Source organism: Oncorhynchus mykiss, chromosome 16 (genome assembly GCF_013265735.2).
Source record: "Oncorhynchus mykiss isolate Arlee chromosome 16, USDA_OmykA_1.1, whole genome shotgun sequence".
Taxonomy (NCBI): domain Eukaryota; kingdom Metazoa; phylum Chordata; class Actinopteri; order Salmoniformes; family Salmonidae; genus Oncorhynchus; species Oncorhynchus mykiss.
The window spans coordinates 65,010,453-65,023,632 of NC_048580.1; the positions used below are offsets into that span (position 1 = coordinate 65,010,453).

General features: G+C 44.0%; 1 protein-coding gene across 1 annotated transcript in view; it reads left to right on the forward strand.

Annotated features, from left to right (window-relative positions):
* The window catches only part of cacna2d3a (calcium channel, voltage-dependent, alpha 2/delta subunit 3a), a 313,742-nt gene that overhangs the window by 287,911 nt on the left and 12,651 nt on the right, over positions 1–13,180 (forward strand). The window contains exons 31-34 of the mRNA XM_036947559.1: positions 4,059–4,134; positions 4,280–4,332; positions 4,812–4,867; positions 6,747–6,861. Of these exons, the coding sequence (XP_036803454.1) occupies positions 4,059–4,134; positions 4,280–4,332; positions 4,812–4,867; positions 6,747–6,861 (300 nt within the window). The remainder of the gene's footprint in view (positions 1–4,058; positions 4,135–4,279; positions 4,333–4,811; positions 4,868–6,746; positions 6,862–13,180) is intronic.

Sequence of the window (13,180 nt, forward strand, 5' to 3'; positions counted from 1 at the left end):
TCCCCTCCAGTGCCATTATTAATCGCCATTGGGCTCCTGGTGAAATCCCTGAGCGGTTTCCTTCCTCCTGTAGTGACTGTGTGTATTGATACACCATACAAAGTGTAATTAATAATTTCACCATGCTCAAAGGGCTTTTTAATGTCTGCTTTATTACATTTTTACCCATCTACCAATAGGTGCCCTTCTTTGCAAGGCGTTGGAAAACCTCCCTGGTCTCTGTCATTGAATCTGTGCTTGAAATTCACTGCTCGACTGAGGGTGAATTGTATGTGTGGGTTACAGAGATGGGATGGTCATTCAAAAATCATGTTAAACACTATTATTTCACACAGAGTGAGTCCATGCCACTTATTATGTGACTTGTTCAGCAAATGTTTACTCCTGAACTTATATAGGCTTGCCATAACAAAAGGGTTGAATACCTGACTCAAGACATTTCAGCTTTTCATTATTAATACATAAAACATAGTCATCTAAATCCATGTTCAGTTCAGGCTGTAACACAACAACATTTAGAAAAAGTCAATAGGTGTGATTACTTCCTGAAGTTACTGTAGGGCTTTTGCCTAAAGGTTAAGAGCGTTGTACCAGTAACCATTGCTGTTTTGAACACCTGAGCCGACAAGTTGAAAAATCTGACGATGTGCCCTTGAGCTAGACAGTTAACCCCAATTTCCTCCAGAGGCGCTGTACTACTATGGCTGACCCTGTAAAACAACACATTTCACTGCACCTATCCGGTGTATGTGACAATGAAACATCTTATTTTCATTTTACTACTCCTACGGGTCCTGGCCTAGCCGAAAAATGCCGGGAGCACTGGGTGGAGACTGGGTTTTCCATGATTAATTTGGAAATGTGACACGGGAGGATGTCATTCCAAAGATTACACACACACGCACACATTCATGCACACGAACGCATGCACACACACACACACACACACACACACACACACACACACACACCCTTGCACACACCGGCACTTGGGAAAATGTGTTACCCATAATTTATTGTTGCAACCAACACAGAATTGAGAAGATATGTGCTACTGACTGTGTGACAGTGATGTCTGAGTGTATTTGGCTGCTAAGGAATGCTGGCTGTAGTTTCAACAGTCTCAATCAAACAATGTCAAACAATGGTAAGATGGTAAGATGCTCGTCATTTCCACACAAGTAGTAACAGCATTTCATAAACTTGACAGAGTTTCCACTCAGACTCAGACAATACAATAATCATAATAATATGGTAATTTGACATAAAGTACTTCAGTATGTGGCCCGTGTGGGAATCAAAGCCACAACGCAACTCACAAAGCCATGGGAAATATGTTAAGAAGCATACAAGTGATTAGTGTCTTTGAAGAATGATAAATTATATTTAATATGGAGGAGGATGTCTGATAAATGACTTATGTGTCATACGGAACCTTAAATAATGAGGAATTGGACAGATAGATCTCACAATAATCAAACCGGCATGATCAGACTTAAGCAGTCCACAATTGTCATCTGACAGGCTTTAGATTGATTTAGAGTGGAGCCAACATGCACAAACACACACACACGCACACACACGCACGCACACACACGCACACACACACACACACACACACACACACACACACACACACACACACACACACACACACACACACACACACACACACACACACACACACACAGAGAGAGAGAGAGCCATTGTGTGTAATGGTGCTAGGCTAACTTAGCGGTCCTGCTAACACCATTAACTCAGTGAGATTAGCGTTAATTGGATCCTGTCGCTGGTATTGGGGCTCAGGGGCGGAATAAGGCCCTGGGCTGTAGACAGAGTGGGCTGAGCATGACACACACACACACACACATACACACACATACACACACACAGGGGTACTGGGACTGTGGAGGGAACATGTCCTAGGGCTGTAGACAGAGGCGGCAGAGCGAGGTCAAACTGTGGCAAACTGTGTAAGTGCACGTGTGTGTTTGTGCTTGCTTGCACGTGTTTGTGTGTGTGTGTGTGTGTGTGTTTGATAACCCTGTAATGACCCGGCCCAGACAGAACCACATCTCAGCCCCTTAGGGTGAGCCAAGGCCCCCATATCTCCCCACATCCCCCACATCCCCATGTCTCCCATGTCACCCCACGTCCCTGCAAATCTCCTCTATCCCCCATACTCTACCTACTCCAGGGAACCCCTCAGGAAGGGGGAGAAGGAAATATTAATCACAAGGAAAAGAAACAGTTGGAGGAGAGAAGGAATGAGAGTCCCACCTCTCTCTCACCTATGTAATGTCGGGGAGACCCCTCAGGCGTGTAACTATAGGAAGAGAACGAATGGAACATCCACTGCCCTCTACAAAACATTAAGAACACCTTCCTAATATTGAGTTGCATCCCCTTTTGCCATCAGAACAGTCTCAATTTGTCGAGGCATGAACTTTACAAGGTGTTGAAAGCATTCCACAGGGATGCTGGCCCATGTTGACTCTACAAGGTGTTGAAAGCGTTCCACAGGGATGCTGGCCCATGTTGACTCTACAAGGTGTTGAAAGCGTTCCACAGGGATGCTGGCCCATGTTGACTCTACAAGGTGTTGAAAGCGTTCCACAGGGATGCTGGCCCATGTTGACTCTACAAGGTGTTGAAAGCGTTCCACAGGGATGCTGGCCCATGTTGACTCTACAAGGTGTTGAAAGCGTTCCACAGGGATGCTGGCCCATGTTGACTCTACAAGGTGTTGAAAGCGTTCCACAGGGATGCTGGCCCATGTTGACTCTACAAGGTGTTGAAAGCGTTCCACAGGGATGCTGGCCCATGTTGACTCTACAAGGTGTTGAAAGCATTCCACAGGGATGCTGGCCCATGTTGACTCTACAAGGTGTTGAAAGCGTTCCACAGGGATGCTGGCCCATGTTGACTCTACAAGGTGTTGAAAGCGTTCCACAGGGATGCTGGCCCATGTTGACTCTACAAGGTGTTGAAAGCGTTCCTCAGGAATGCTGGTCCATGTTGACTCTACAAGGTGTTGAAAGCGTTCCACAGGGATGCTGGCCCATGTTGACTCTACAAGGTGTTGAAAGCGTTCCACAGGGATGCTGGCCCATGTTGACTCTACAAGGTGTTGAAAGCATTCCACAGGGATGCTGGCCCATGTTGACTCTACAAGGTGTTGAAAGCGTTCCACAGGGATGCTGGCCCATGTTGACTCTACAAGGTGTTGAAAGCGTTCCTCAGGAATGCTGGCCCATGTTTTTTATTTTTTATTTTTTTTATTTCACCTTTATTTAACCAGGTAGGCTAGTTGAGAACAAGTTCTCATTTGCAACTGCGACCTGGCCAAGATAAGGCATAGCAGTGTGAACAGACAACACAGAGTTACACATGGAGTAAACAATTAACAATTGTTGACTCTACAAGGTGTTGAAAGCGTTCCACAGGGATGCTGGCCCATGTTGACTCTACAAGGTGTTGAAAGCATTCCACAGGGATGCTGGCCCATGTTGACTCCAATACTTCACACAGTTGTGTCAAGTTGGCTGGATGTCCTTTGGGTGGTGGACTATTCTTGATACACACGGGAAACTGTTAAACTTGAAAAACCCAGTAGTGTTGCAATTCTTGACACATATTGTTGCACCTGGCACCTACTACTGTATCCCATTCAAAGGCACTTCAATATTTTGTCTTGCCCATTCACCCTCTGAACGGCACACATAAACAATCCACCTTTGGGGCGGCAGCGTAGCCTAGTGGTGAAAGCGTTCGACTACCAACCAAAAAGTTGCAAGATTAAATCCCTGAGCTGACAAGGTACAAATCTGTTGTCCTGCCTCTGAACAAGGTAGTTAACCCACTGTTCCTAGGCCATCATTGAAAATAAGAATTTGTTCTTAACTGACTTACCTAGTTAAATAAAATAATTATCCCTCATTTATATCTACCTTTATCTCTAAATAAATGGCAACATTTTTAGGCCTGTTACTTTGCTACCTTTGGACTAGAAGATTGGAGCGGTTTTGACCGCCCCACCTCTCTTTACCCCTCTCCAGGGTTACTCTGTATGACTACCAAGCGATCTGTAGGATCTTTGCAGAAAGTAGTGACGGTTCCCGTGCACTATTGGACGTGAGTACCCCATGTTTATAAATGTATCCTTCCAGCAAGCTCACACCCTCTCCAATCTCCAATCTGTTCATGTACAGTACGTAGTTAGTGACATTATTTCTCAGTTGTAGATGGTAACTGTTATGTTCCTCTCTTCTCTCTCCAGCCCTACTTTGCCATCTTTGCCACAGTGAAGTGGCTCCTTACAGAACTTGTCATGTAAGCTGTGTGTGTGTGTGTGTGTGTGTGTGTGTGTGTGTGTGTGTGTGTGTGTGTGTGCGTGCGTGCGTGCGTGCGTGCGTGCGTGCGTGCGTGCGTGCGTGCGTGTGTGTGTGCGCGCGTGGATGTTTGTGTGTGTGTGCGTACGCACATCCATTTGCGTGTATGTGCTCCTTCGTTCATGGGCGTCCTCTAGGCCTGTGGTGACGTTAGCTCCGTTCATGAGCTGTAATGACATCCTTATGTCGCCACTTAGCTGGGGCACTCCCACAATGCAGTGGGCTCTCTGTGGTTGTGGAATCGCCCTGCTTCCTGGGTGGTCTGATGTCAGAGCCACAGAGTTCAGTCCCAGGGGTGATTGGGTTGTTGTGGTTGTTGTGGATTATAGGTTGATACGTAGTAGAATTGTGTGTTTGTGATTCCCTGGGAATATGAGGATTGATGATGATTCTATGTATCTTTCTTCTCCTTCTCTTCAGTTTTATGCTGGAGTTTAATCTGTACAGCTGGTGGTACTCTGACCTCACAGCCAAAGGTAAGTGGGTAGTAGGGTCAGGTGTGTTTAGAGGCCAGCTGCTGGTTGGGCGAGCCCGTCACACTCAATTGTGATTGGATGTTGAAGACGCCACTCACATTTTGTTCTATGTTGAAAACCACAGCCGAGAGGTTAAGAGTGCAGGACATGAGCAAGACTATAACTTCTGACCGCAAAAAAAACCTTGCTCACACACAAAACACACATCTCAGTCATGACCTCTCCATGATCCTCTGTCTTTCCACTCGTTCACCTCTCTCTTTTTCAGTCTCTTTCTCTCTTTCTCTGAGTCAGTGTGACCGCTGGAAAAACAGAATGAAAGACTAATGGTCACAAACTCCTTACAGGACATTTAAAGGACAGCCAGAGCAGTCCATGGAGCTACCTCAACTGACCCCGCTGTGTGTGTGTGTGTGTGTGTGTGTGTGTGTGTGTGTGTGTGTGTGTGTGTGTGTGTGTGTGTGTGTGTGCATGCGTGCGTGCGTGCGTGCGTGTGTGTGTGCGTGCGTGCATCTATTTGTGTGCGTATGCATGCATGCGTGAGCTTTATGATCTGTGAGGATGTGTGTCATATTGGTGGCAGTAGGAAGCAATATCCTTTATGGAACCAGAGAGACAGGCTTCATCCACACACACAGACAGGCCACTGCCAAGGTAGGAACTATGTTCCACTCAATACTTAATGGGCTGTGTAAGCCTGATTCCCTGTCTGGCAGTTAAGTCCCTCAAACTAGCGTCAAATGAAGGCATTAGATGTTGCTACCTAGTGCCAAAACAAATAAGTGAAATATTAGCTGTCAAACAAAGGTTGTCTAGAAGGCTCACCAAGACCTGATAGAAGAAGAGGAGAGAATATGAACAACTGTTTTTAGAATGCAGGCCTACTGTTAGTCAATAGTGTACTAAGGAAATCACAGAGAGAGAGAGAGAGAGAGAGAGAGAGACAGAGACAGAGAGAGAGACAGAGACAGAGACAGAGACAGAGACAGAGAGAGAGAGAGAGAGAGACAGAGACAGAGACAGAGACAGAGACAGAGAGACAGAGACAGAGACAGAGACAGAGACAGAGACAGAGACAGAGAGAGAGAGAGACAGAGACAGAGACAGAGACAGAGACAGAGACAGAGAGAGAGAGAGAGAGAGAGAGAGAGAGAGAGAGAGAGAGAACGGGAGGGCTGCTGAAAATGCTGAAAATGCTGTAGAAACATGGTTTCTTTGGGTTGGACATGGAACAGAAGACACAATTTCACAGCTTGCTAACCCCAGCTCTTACACTCCCATCACCTCACAAAAGAGACAAAACCATCAGACACACACCAGATAGGCCTGTCCCACATCAGAACCAACTGGCAACGGAATCCATGTGTGTCCATGCACGTCCTCAAATTGAACTAATCCTAAGCGTTCAGACAAACCCATCCCATAAACCTACTGTATGTTAATGCACACTCCTTCCTAATCAGCCTATGACTATGTTTCTTTGTAGAAATGTTTTTAAGCTCATCGTTTTCTTATTGTATAGTAATTTAGTATGTACATTTACTGTAGACAAGGTGGTTTGCTTGTGCAATGAATTAATACAGTGTTCCGTACATCCTTTTTTTAATCAACTGCAGTACTACCACAAATCACTGAGTGGCAGCAGTGATGCATGTAATGAATTTAAAACACCACTATCAGATAAACTGGATGTAGTCATTGCATAGTGGTTTCACTATGTCTGTAAAAGGAGTGTGTGATTAACATATTTACAGTAGTTTAGAAAATAATGTTTTATTCTAATCTCCAAATGTCTCTCTGTCTCTGTCTCTGTCTCTGTCTCTGTCTCTGTCTCTGTCTCTCTCTCTCTCTCTCTCTCTCTCTCTCTCTCTCTCTCTAGCCCAGAGGGGTGATCGGACCATGTTGGTGCCATGTGATACAGAGTACCCAGCCTTTGTCTCAGAGAGAACCATAAAGGAGACCACTGGGAACATCGACTGTGAGGGATGCATCAAGTACGTCACAGTTTACACACACACACACACACACACACACACACACACACTGCCAATCAAATGCAGTCTATGGTGCAGTCTATGGTCCTTTATTTCCACTAGTACTGCTGTAAACAGTTAAAATGCACAGTTCATTACATATAGCCAGAGCTGTGGACTCGAGTCACATGACTTGGACTCCTGTCTGACTCCAGTCACACATTTGACCACAGATTTGATGACTTGAGACTGGACTTGGAGCTTCAAGACTCGGGACTCGACTTTGACTTGAGACTGATGACTTGAAATGATCTGTCCAGGTTTTGTAATGTCACTCATTTTGTGGCACAGTCTACATGGATTAATCGACATGCAGCCAGAGACAGTAGAGCTGCAGCATCACCCTGCAACATATTGGCTAGTGAAACACAATCGGCACTCTTATTGGACCAGCAAACTGTCAATCAACACAGGTCGGTGAGCAGGCGAAAGATTGCTGATTTGTTGTAGGCTACAGCTATAGGATCTGGTGCAGCGCAAACGTCAAATTGTAGGGGGAGAGGATTGCCATAATAAATAAATATCCTGCTCCAAAAATGTTTAGTGACCAAGAATATGTACTGTTACTGCAAGCTCACCAGCAATGGGGCAACAATTACTAGCATAGGTCTACTGGTCTTTTGGTATGTAACAATTGCTTAATATTGTTAATTGACTTATGAAGCTTGCACCTTAGGCATGGCTCTTCATTTGCAATCTTCAAACTCCCGCCAGTGGAGAGTGATGTTTTTCTCTTGTTGAAATTTTGGCTGTCGCTTTCACATTTAAATCCATAGGCCATGTGTTGTAAATATATATCCCACCTAATACTACAATAATTGCTAGCATTTAATCGTTCCATTACCTTACTGTTTATTGGAACACCTAGACATTTCTGTTTCACGTTTGATAGGCCTACGATACGTTTTCATTTTATAGCCAATCGTTACTTACTCTGAGTGTGCGCGATGTTTATAGTACACGTGAACATTCGCAAAAGACTCATGAGGTGGAAGTTCTGTTTTATTTAATTCAATGTATAGTTTCCTTTGTTCAGAGTTCCGTGTGTCTGTCGTTTTTGTTGTTCGTATTAGGAGCACGCGCGTCTTAGTGCACATAGAAATAGGCTACTGTACGCGGCCTGCGCTCCACGTTTTCGACTCAGGGTGTTGAATAAGAGAAAATGATTGTTACATGTTCGCATGGTGGTGGAATATCATTAATAAACATTACGTCTGATTAAGACGAATGTACAAATGTAACAATGGATATGGAAATGTCCTTTACATTGTAGAACCAGTTTATTGGTTGTAATTGCCTATTGGATAATTGTTTGGTGCTTATTGAGCTTATTATGTAGATCTACCTGTTCCTGTTAGACAGAATACATTTGGTTTCTCAGATAGGACAGGTTAAAGCCTGATACAGAGGTTATACCTTTAGGGCTATTGACCGTGTATATTTGTTAAATCGACTTGTATATTGTGTATGATATGGTGCTTTCACCATTGGATCACCAAGAGCTGTAAATAAATCTACGCTTGGACCTTGTGACTTGATACTTACTTGTGACTTGAATAATAGTGACTTGGTCCCACCTCTGCATAGAGCTGATTATCACAGTTAACAGCCATGGAGGATTCATGGTTTTCCAGTCACACACTTATAGACAAACATAGACCTATACACTGGCATGCCCACGTACATTCACACGTTTATACACACACTCTCTCAAACACAGTTTAAAATGTGACCACAACACAAGCTGAGGGAGAGAGGAGTAGAAAAAAAGAAAAAGGCTTCCTTTAGAAACAGGGAAATTAGTGTGGTCCCCATTAACAATTTGGGCTTCTCTGTCAGGCAATTGTGGGGTGTTCTCTGAATCACTCCGATGGGCCCTTCATTGCTCCCAGCTGTGGAGCTGCCAAGGAAACTTAGAAGTGTCTCTGTCTGTCTGTCTGTGTGTGTGTGTGTGTGTGTGTGTGTGTGTGTGCGTGCGCATGCGTGCGTGTATGCGTTCTCTTTGGCTCTCAGGTTCAGGAGGGTAACCACAGCCCTGGGTGCCAGGATTAAATGCGGGTTGGGGTGCAGTCAGACACACACACACACACACACACACACACACACACACACACACACACAGACATATGCAGGATATCTGTCACAAGGTATAGCCTTACTAATATTCAAACAGAAGAGAAGTCACCCAGGCAACGAACCTTAAAGCTAATCACACGCCACACAGATCCAAGTGAGCCTCTGTGATTGGCTGATCCCAGAGGGCCCAGGTATTTTAGCATTTACAGCCAATGGGTGAGTTGTGTCAGGCCTATATTTGAATAAATATGAATAAATCATAAGCGATGGATTGAACTCTGAACCCTAACTGAGAATCCGCGATTAATATAATCTTATTACATTTATCAGCGACAGGATCGGAAACACACCCACATACACATATACACACACACGTGCGCACACACACAGACACAAACACACGAACACACACATTAAACATCTGATGATGCTTTGAGAAGAGCACATTGTTGTCAGTAGATGAATAGATGAAAGCGGTTTGAGTTGAGCAGGCAGAACTCTCAGTCTAACCCAAGTAGTCGGTTTCCTATAAATCCTTTTTAAAGCACAATGAATTTGACAAAGTGAAATGGAGTTTTTATTTTGGTTATATGGAATTTTATAGCTCATATTAGTAATAGGGGATGTTGGTAATAAACATCTGGTTTATGTTAGTGGCTGACTGAGAGATGTTCTCTTATTTTCATTGGGACACGTTTTAGCCTGTAGGAAATATATTCTCACAGCTCCACGGCTCTCCTCCACTGAACAACTCTTCAGTGTTTATTTAGTGAACTTTTAGTTTGTTACTTAAGAGCGGATTTGTGTGTGTGTGTGTGTTGTCTGTGTGTGTTGTCTGTGTGTGTGTGTGTTGTTTGTCTCTGTGTGTGTGTGTGTGTGTGTGTGTGTGTGCGTGCGTGCTTGTGCGCGTGCATGCGTGCTGTTTATCTGTGTGTCTGTGTGTCTGTCTGTCTGTCTGTCTGTGTGTCTGTCTGTCTGTCTGTCTGTCTGTCTGTCTGTCTGTCTATCTGTCTGTGTGTGTGTCTGTGTGTGTGTGTGTGTGTGTGTGTGTGTGTGTGTGTGTGTGTGTGTGTGTGTGTGTGTGTGTGTGTGTGTGTGTGTGTGTGTGTGTGTGTGTTATATGAAGCAACTATCATACATCTGCGCTCAGGTTATGAAAGAGGAAACAAAGTGGCTGTAGTTGATGTTTTAGGCTCCAGAAGTGAATAGTTTTATTGCAGCGATACCACACATCTATTAGCCACAATACACAGGACCATCTATTGTCATCTTCAACTAACTCTGTCCTCTTTGAGAGACGTGTCCTTACGAAGCACATTCTGGTGTAGTCCGTTTAAAACACAAGACTTGAAGATTATCCCTGGTGGCTGTTCCAACTGTACATTGTAAGTCAACATTAATGTGTATGTTATCAAGTGCACTAAAGTATACATCGTCCATAGTAGACAGGGTTCGTATTTTATACATTTTTGCATTTAAATTTGAGTTGTTATCCAGAGTGACTTACAATTAGTGCATTCATTTTAGGATAGCTAGATGAGACAATCACATTTCACAGTCGTAGCCAGTGGGGTAAAAATACTCTAAAGTACCACTTAAGGAGTTTTTGGGGGTATCTATACTTTATTTTACTATTTACATTTTTGACAACTTTTATTTTACTTCACTACATTCCTAAAGGAAATAATGTACTTTTAACTACATACATTGTCCTTGACACTGAAAAGTACTCGTTACATTTTGAATGCTTAGCAGGACAGGAAAATAGTCAAATTCACACACTTAACAGAACATCCCTGGTCATCCCTACTGCCTCTGATCTGACGGACTCACTAAACAGAGAACATCCCTGGTCATCCCTACTGCCTCTGATCTGGTGGACTCACTAAACAGAGAACATCCCTGGTCATCCCTACTGCCTCTGATCTGGCAGACTCACTAAACAGAGAACATCCCTGGTCATCCCTACTGCCTCTGATCTGGTGGACTCACTAAACAGAGAACATCCCTGGTCATCCCTACTGCCTCTGATCTGGCAGACTCACTAAACAGAGAACATCCCTGGTCATCCCGACTGCCTCTGATCTGGCAGACTCACTAAACAGAGAACATCCCTACTGCCTCTGATCTGGCAGACTCACTAAACAGAGAACATCCCTGGTCATCCCTACTGCCTCTGATCTGGAGGACTCACTAAACACACATGCTTCGTTTGTAAATTATGTCTGACTGTTGGAATGTTCCCCTGGCTTTCCGTAAATTTAAAAACAAGAAAATTGTGCCGTCTGGTTTGCTTAGTATAAGGAATTTGCAATGATTTATACTTTTACTTTTACTTTTGATACTTAAATATATTTTAAACCAAATACTTTTAGACTTTTACTCAAGTAAAATTTTACTGGGGGACTTTTACTTTTACTTGAGTCATTTTCTATTAAGGTATCTTTACTTTTACTACTAGTATGATAGTTGGGTACTTTTCCCACCTCTGGTCGTAGCAAGTACATTTTCCTTCGATAAAGTGGTCACTGCTAATAGGGTTTACAGTATCACGCGGGTGGTACATATAATTCATACATGACCAAGAGTGGTATTTGATAGGGAAGTCATGGTATTCTTTATACTGCGTGGTTAAGGGGTTAGAGCCATGAGAAAGGGCTACTTATTGCTTCTATGACACTTTTCTCCTCTGACTCCAACGCTGTGTGTTTGTGTGTGTTTGTGTGTGTCAGAAACACACAGTGCTGTGTGTTTGTGTGTGTCAGAAATACATCGTTATGTGTGTTTGTGTGTGTCTGAAACTCACCGTTCTGTGTGTGAGTGTGTGTCAGAAACACACCGTTCTGTGTGTGAGTGTGTGTCAGAAGCACACCGTTCTGTGTGTGAGTGTGTGTCAGAAACTCACCGTTCTGTGTGTTTGTGTGTGTCAGAAGCACACTGTTCTGTGTGTGAGTGTGTGTCAGAAGCACACCGTTCTGTGTGTGAGTGTGTGTCAGAAACTCACCGTTCTGTGTGTTTGTGTGTGTCAGAAGCACACCATTTTGTGTGTGAGTGTGTGTCAGAAGCACACCGTTCTGTGTGTGAGTGTGTGTCAGAAGCACACCGTTCTGTGTGTTTGTGTGTGTCAGAAGCACACCGTTCTGTGTGTGAGTGTGTGTCAGAAGCACACCGTTCTGTGTGTGAGTGTGTGTCAGAAGCACACCGTTCTGTGTGTGAGTGTGTGTCAGAAGCACACCGTTCTGTGTGTTTGTGTGTGTCAGAAGCACACCGTTCTGTGTGTGAGTGTGTGTCAGAAGCACACTGTTCTGTGTGTGAGTGTGTGTCAGAAGCACACCGTTCTGTGTGTGAGTGTGTGTCAGAAGCACACCGTTCTGTGTGTGCAGAGGTGGGAAAAGTACCCAATTATCATACTTGAGTAACAGTAAAGATACCTTAATAGAAAATGACTCAAGTAAAAGTGAAAGTCACCCAGTAAAATAATAATTGTGTAAAAGTCTAAAACTCTGTTTTAAATGTACTTAAGTACAGAGGTGGAAAAAGTACTCAATTGTCATACTTGAGTAAAAGTACAAATTCCTTTTATTTAGCAAACCAGATGGCACAATTTCCTTTTTTATGACTGTTTTTGACAGCCAGGGGAACACTCCAACACTCAGACATCATTTACAGATAGCCAGGGGAACACTCCAACACTCAGACATAATTTACAGATTGCCAGGGGAACACTCCAACACTCAGACATCATTTACAGACAGCCAGGGGAACACTCCAACACTCAGACATCATTTACAGACAGCCAGGGGAACACTCCAACACTCAGACATCATTTACAGACAGCCAGGGGAACACTCCAACACTCAGACATCATTTACAGACAGCCAGGGGAACACTCCAACACTCAGACATCATTTACAGACAGCCAGGGGAACACTCCAACACTCAGACATCATTTACAGACAGCCAGGGGAACACTCCAACACTCAGACATCATTTACAGATAGCCAGGGTAACACTCCAACACTCAGACATCATTTACAGACAGCCAGGGGAACACTCCAACACTCAGACATCATTTACAGACAGCCAAGGGAACACTCCAACACTCAGACATCATTTACAGACAGCCAAGGGAACACTCCAACACTCAGACATCATTTACAGACAGCCAAGGGAACACTCCAACACTCAGACAAAGGAAGCATTT